The sequence below is a fragment of the Drosophila miranda genome, chromosome 4 (genome assembly GCF_003369915.1).
Source record: "Drosophila miranda strain MSH22 chromosome 4, D.miranda_PacBio2.1, whole genome shotgun sequence".
NCBI lineage: Eukaryota > Metazoa > Arthropoda > Insecta > Diptera > Drosophilidae > Drosophila > Drosophila miranda.
Window position 1 is genome coordinate 15667340 of NC_046677.1, and position 7334 is coordinate 15674673.

A 7334-nucleotide genomic window follows, 5' to 3' on the forward strand; every position below is an offset into this window, starting at 1 on the left:
TTCGGGCCGTGCCTGCCTGTATCTGTATCTGTATCTGGCTAATGGTAATTACAGGCAGGTCAAGGCGTAATTAAATATTCCACCAGCCAAATGAAGTTGGACAGGAAGAGTGCCAGTGGAGGTCGTATTGCGGGGGCGGGGGAGTCGTCCAATCATATCAGCATCACAACAATTAGCCCGCCCCAAGGTATGGGCTTAAGCCGCTTATTTGAGGGTGGATTCGGGGCGAAGGACCTTTCCATTGATGGATTGACAATGTCTTCGGGAGGGGAGCACCTGTCATGGGTTCTTGGCCTACACGATGTTCCATTTTCCATAAATAAAACTAGAACTTACAATAGATTTTATGAGCTGCTGGTTTATTTGTGTAAATAACATGAGAATTTTAACAAATCAAGCGAAAAAGCAAACATCTTTAACCTCTCTTTATATTGTGCTGCCCGATTGGCTCTTCTTCAAATCGGCGCTGAGATCGGTCTCGGACGAGGGATCTGGCACACGGACAGGCTGGCCGTCCGAGGCATTATCGAGAGCCTTGCCGGTCTCGGCGGTGGCTGGACGGTTGATTTCGGCCATCAACTTCTGGTAGCACGGGTGGCTGGGGTCAAAGCCCGGCTCTGGCTCGATGTAATACCCGCCGTCCTCGGATCCGGCGTGGGCCAACGAGTGCGAAGTGCGAGCCTGTTCGTCTTCCCCCATCATGGTGTCGTACGTGTCCTTCGGGCAAGTCTCGGGTACGCAAGCACTCGGCTCGGACTTGTAGCTGTGCTCCGAGTCGGACATGTCGCCGAACTCGTCGGCAATCAGGCGACGGGCCAGCGGTACCGAGAAGAACTCTTTGTAGTGCAGCTTGCGGCGGCGCTCGAACTCAAGGCGCCGCACCTTCTCCTCCATGGTCTCGGGGAAGTCCTCATCGTCCGACGAGTCATCGGAGTCCTGGTCCATGCCAAAGCAGGGCGTCGTCAGCAGCGAGGTGCGGCGCAGCTTCTCTATCAGTTCAGCGGTGTCCAGTTCCTTGGGCAAGTCATTCTCAAACACGAACGGGGTCTTCGGCTCGTCAATGACCATGTGTCCGTAGGTCTTGCCCTCCGGATGGAAGGTCGCCAGCACATTTAGCTCATCGAACTTGGCCGTCTTCTGGCCCGCTGCTGGCGGCTCTGCCCCGCTGCTGCCGACCTTCAAAATACCCTTCACGTCCTCAGGGTTCATTTTGTTTTTTCTGTGGAGAAATTTTTTCCGTTTGTAAAATAAATTGTGTGTTTCTGATATTCTATATTGTTTCGAAGCGAGTCCTATTGTGAGACTGTTTGTTTTTGTTGAGTACTAAAAGGTGATAGGAGAAACCGTTGCTCCCTTTCATCCCCTTTTGTTTGTTTTACATTTTTCGAGTATTTTCAGAGTTTCAATTAACAGTTCCTCATGGGAATACATTTCATAAATTAGAAACCGATTCCCTTCCGCCTTCCGCCCTTCCACTAAGCAGACAGAATCACTTTCAAATTACCCAGTGCTCGGCGCTCCTCAATAATCCTTGCTGTTTGGCTAGAGGATGTCAAGCACTCCGTCTAGTGTGTGCTCTGTACTCCATTCTCGATGCTTCGTACTCCATGAGCTCATCAGACCGACTACCGACCACAAAGTAAACTCATTTTGACGTGTCCCTGGCTGGGGATGGCACAGAAGATCCAATCGGAGTCGAGTCGAGTGGAGTGGAGTCAGAGCAACGCTTCATTATTGATGCTCTGAACCGGAGTTTTTGTTATTGATGTAAACATATTCATCAGAAACATGCTACCTCTGACAGTGGAAAAGAGCGCCAGAGTGGGCCACTGGGAGCTGGCTGCTGGCTGCAGTTGCAGTTGGAGTTCGTTCTGTGGCAGCTGCCACTTCAAAACACTTCACTGCACACAATTTTTTCCCCCTGCCCCTCCCCCCGCCTGCCATTTCCACAAACGTTGCCGCGCCTCACTGAGGCGGGCGGGTGCGGGGTCAGAGTGCATGTATTGCGAATTGATTGCAGCACATTATTTCACAATTTTGTCAGCAAATAAACAAGCCTTTTGCCGCAGACCGTTCAAGCGAGCACCCATCCCCTCCCCCCCCCATGCACTGCTAAAAGCGGTAGATAACTTTTGCAAAATATTTCAATAAATGACTAAAGGATTTTTTCATAAAGACGATACCCAAAAGTCTTTGTTGGTTAGGGAATGGAGAATGTAAAGTTTTTAAAGATTTTTGGAAGTAGCAAAAGGAAGTTTTTCATGTTTTTTTAAATATTTATGAAAGTAACAGCTTTTAGTCCCCATTTTTGCAACAACTTAATAATGGGAATATATTTTTTTTATGATTCTAGTGCTTTAAGATGTACTTATATTCAAGGCACTAGTCACAAAATTATTAACCTATAAAATTATTAAATATATAAATTTTAAAATACTAAAAATGTTCTTAGTCTTTATTGATATATTTTATTATGAATTTAAATGTAATTATTTTGTTTTTTTTTTTTTAATTTATTTGTACCAGTTTATTTTATTTTTTATTGTTTATTTTTATTATTTAAGCTTCATTGATTTATTTTATTCTAAATTTAAATGTGATTATATTTGTGTTTTTTTTTTTTTCAATTTATTTGTATAAATTTAAATGTGAATATTTTGGTTTTTCTTTTCATTTATTTATTTGTATTAATTTATTTCACTTAATCATTTTTTTTAATTTTTTTTTTTTTTTTAATTATTGTTGTTATTATATCCTTTTTTTATTTGTATTATTATTTAATTTTTTATTTATTTTATTTTTGTTTTTATTATTACTTTATTATTATTTATATTTATTAATATTATTATTTTTTTAACCAGAAACTTCCTTTCAAAATATCAAGCTCAAAGATTGCTCTCTGTGTTCCTCGCATTACTTTTTTTTTCAAACAGCTGTCTAAAATGTGTGTTCCCCACCAAATACCTCTCAGTGTAAAGACGAAATTCTCGAATTTCTCTCAGCGTACATCAGCATCCCAGCGATTCTGGCATGCATACTCGCATGACGAGTGGCGCGGCTGCTTATGAGCTCAGTCGATGCGACAAAACAGCACCATAAAGGGACGATGACGATGACGACGAGTTCTTGCGGAGAGCGATGATGATGCTGATGAGATCGATGCCAGAAAACAGTCAACAACTGTTTCGGTAGTCGGAGTATTTCCTGTATCGCAGGCATGTTTGATTGCCTGCCTACGATGCAGTGAGGAGCTCGCTCCTTGGATGTTGATGTGGCTAAAAATTTCTCCTTCGATTTACGGAATTGCCGTTTGCCCGATTGCATTTCTTGTGGGGGGGGGGGAGTCCAGACCCCGGACTCGTATCCAATGTGCAACACAATGTGCCACGAGGAGGCAGGATGTCTGCAATGCGTGTCCGTGTGTGTGCTACGTGCCACATATGCGCATAAGTAACAGCTGTGAGGTGAGTGAAGTGGGTACGGGGGACGGAGCAAGGCGCTTCCTGGCCCGGACCCACATATCAACAGGATTTTATGGCAAAATCATAAATTTCCCTCGATTCTTTCGGCTCTCGTCTTCCGCTACGCTGTGGTGCAGCATCCGTTTCCGCAAGAAGCTGAGCCAGCGCCCACTTCAATGAATCTGGTCTCATGGTGCGGGGCTACAGTTGAAGCTCTGCTGATGAATATTTCCCCTTAGCGGAAAATTTGTATCTCTTGAAGTTGGACCTGGGAATGCAAGAATCGAGAGGGATGATCTTTAATCTTTAAGGCTATAGATCTTGAGCTTTGCTTCGGTAGGCCCTTGGTGATCACAGTTTCCCATTAGAGCCCCACTAGAGCCTTCTCTGTGTTCCCACCGACGGAGATCCTTCCACAGAATGCAGCCTTCACTGTATTTCAATTCAAATTGGAATGGCAAACGGTTATGCATATTTATTAAAAACTGTCTGCTGCGATTAAAAGCCAATCAGACCAATTGCAAATTCCTTTTATTGGAGAGCCCGTCTCCTCCTTGCCTACGAGTCCCTCCGCCCTCCGCCCACCCAACACTCCTTCTGTACGGGCCGTAGTTTATAAATATTTAAAATTTAATTTTTGCAATACCACACACACACACACACACACACACAGAGAGATATCTCCATGGTGGCTCCCCCTTGCTATGATATGCTTGATGTTGGTCTGCAGTTTGTTGGATTTTTTTGTTGTATATTTTTATACCGCCTGCCGCCCTCCATCTTTGCTCTCGTTCGTGGCAGTAAGATTAAAACGAATGTTCTGTTTTTTTATACCCCTGAAAAGGATATATAGACTTTGGAAAGACGTCCAGGAAGCATTTCCGATGCCATAAAGATTAGGTGTGGATTTTTCTTCTCCTAGATCTTTAGGCCTCATGTGCCTCCATTGGAACGATCAGTTCTCAACCAAAACGGATCAAAATCGTATAAACCATCAATTTGCTAGGGTATCAAGTGCAGTGGAACCCAAAGCCTGCTTCGTGTTTACTACCCCTTACTATTTCCTCCTCTCCCTTGTGTTTGAACCGTTGCTTTCTCCCTTTGCCTGCACTGCAATCGAAGCGTGAAACGTTCCAAAAGGCAAACACGTTGAGCGCAAATGTACCGCGTTTCCTTTTTGGCTTTGCACTGCCACCCACTCATCCACCCAGCCGCTGTTACCGAGTCTCTATCTTCTTGTACACCTTGCCCCGCCCCCTACAAACCACTAGCCAAAACCGAAACCAATACCAGGATCACCTGGAAGCCTGTTGTGCTCTTCTGAGTGTGTGGGTGTTTGTGTGTTTGTGTGTGTGTCCGCGTGGGAGTGTGTGTGTGTGTTGGCAGTTAGCTGGCGCTTGACAGCTTGGCAAACAGTTAAATAAAGTTGGCAGCCGCCCTGCTGTTCCGATACTTCCTCCTGCCACTCCGCCTCCCCTCTCTATGCACACCTTGTGGGGTGTCTGTGTGTGTGGCTGCTTTGTGGGCGTTCGAGACGTGGCCAACTATCAAGCCCGATTATTCTACCCTACTTTATACTTGTTGTACTTTATAATTGTTGGCTAGAGCATCTTTCTTTTGTTTATTCCTCGGTTTTTATTGATTTACTAAACAAAAGATATCTTTCTGCGGAATAATTAACAGAATAGGGAGTAATAGTGATAGGGCACAGTAACTCATTGGGCTACATAAGTCGGAAACTTTGATGGAACCACCTTTCGTTGGGTTTTATCATATTTGGAAGGTATTACATGCCGAAGAGTAGAAAGGTGGTCATACCGATTTTCATCAGTAGTATGTTCAAATTCTGATGGTTTGTTCCTGTGAACAATGCCATCCAGACACAAGGGGTCCCATTTCGGCCGAATCCAACTAGATAATGGAAATGTGCGTGTGAGCATGTCGCAATTGCTCATTGGCATGGATACAGATTCAAACCTGTTTTTGAAGTCCACTCGCACATTTAATTCGTTCATTCAAATGATATCGTTCAGAGCAATACTGTGGCAAATGGATGGCCAATGTGCAACGGGTTGGCAGGATGTCTGCCAGCCGTATCTGTGTGTGTCGGCTTGTCTGCGTCTCTTCGCTTCATAATTACATACACAGATTTTGATTAAGAAAGTTCTCCAGAGAGCGGTCACTCTGTAGAGGTTATTATAACGATTTTCAAATCAAATATCCAGCAATAGGCAATTTTATTTGAAACCAAAGGGCAGATGTATATCATAAGGATATCAGCGATTACGAATATTTCTATCTGTGCATACAGAAACGTTTACTCTCGCCATAAAAATCCCCTAAAACACCATCTAATACCCCTGAAAAATTGACATTTACTTCTCCGTTTACGTATTTACCTCTTGCCAGCTAATTTAATTAGATTTTCGACAAATTTTAACAGTTTTATGCTGCAGTTGCTGTTGTTGTTGACATGGACGGACGGAACTTGCAGCTAAACAGGAAATTCAATTAAAACGGAGTAAACAACCGCAGAGCAACTGACAGCATTTGACGAACTAAATGGCAAAAAATTAATGGAATTAGCTGGCACAAAAAATATAAAAAAAAAACTGGGAAAAATCATATCCTTAGCATCGAGTGTCTTTGTTCTTTGGGGGAAGGGTTTACCCGCTTATCGATATGTCTTCTCTGCTAGAAAGATTCCTGATCTGCCTGCCAAAAAGAGGCCTTCTTCTCCGGATTTATGGATAGAATCACTAATTATAGAAAGCTCCCGGCTAATCGTTTATTTTCGGAGTGGACAAGCTCTCAATTAAACATTTTATAACCACTTCTGGGGCAACTAATTTGTTATATTTTCATTCTGCTTTACCACAGACCAAATCTTGAGCAATTCCTTAATATTTCATCACCTTTTTGTAGGGCAACAGCTGTTGATACTTAGACCTGGACTGCTCTTTGGACTGGACTGCTCCACTGGCCTTCCTCCTTTGCTCTTTCCACAGTTGTGGCCTGCAGTGTGGCCCGAGAACACTTAATTATTAGCGAATACTCGGTAGAATTACAATTTCATGACAATGACACAATGGGGCAGCTAATGAATATGAATTGCACGGGCTCCCTTCGTGGCACCGCCAACCCAACTGTTTGTTCATGGAGCAAACACAAAGACAACGACAAACACAGCACAACACGAACAAACAAACAGACAAACAACAAGCAGAGAACACAGCAAACAAACATTGAGCTGATTGTGAGGCAGACAAGGACAAAGATGTTGATATACTTAAGCTGCTCCCACACCAGAGGTTTTCCACCGACGATACAGGAAGTGCAAGGCCAGCATTCGATTTATGCTCTCCCAAAACAACGGTGAAAAACAGTTCGTTTAAGGGATAGAGAGAGAGAGAGAGAGATATCTGGGTAAGTAAACCCACTTATGGGAGGCAGCGAAACTTATGCGACAAAGTTTCAACAGTTATTGTTGTTGTTGCCGATGCCACAGTCTACTGTCTTTTCATATAAACTTGTTGGTAGTTACTTCAAGTACATACTCTATGGGTTCTTCTTCTTTTTTTTGCACCACACTATCCACACTCTGACTGCCCCTCTTTCATGGCACTGCCCTCGAACCGAAAACAAACTTCACGGAGCAAAACTCACATAAATTACGCGCGCACAAGCAAAAGTCACCAAATGTCAAATGCAGCAAAAGGAAAAACAGAGCAAAAAAAAACAGTACAGTCACACAAAAAAGACTAAAACCTAAATTGCAGCAAAAGCTTTGAAGGAAAGGGAAACAACAAAAATGCAAGGCAGTTTACTGCAGATACCCTTCCAGCTCGGGGCAACATATTGTCCAACTATTTT

General features: G+C 43.4%; 1 protein-coding gene across 1 annotated transcript; it reads right to left on the reverse strand.

Annotated features, from left to right (window-relative positions):
* Positions 1-342: 342 nt before the first annotated feature.
* Positions 343-1315, reverse strand: LOC108161468 (protein phosphatase inhibitor 2). Its single transcript, XM_017295735.2, has one exon. It carries the CDS (start codon positions 1207-1209, stop codon positions 427-429), a length of 783 nt encoding a protein of 260 aa, XP_017151224.2. The 5' UTR covers positions 1210-1315; the 3' UTR covers positions 343-426.
* Between the last annotated feature and the right edge of the window lie 6019 nt (positions 1316-7334).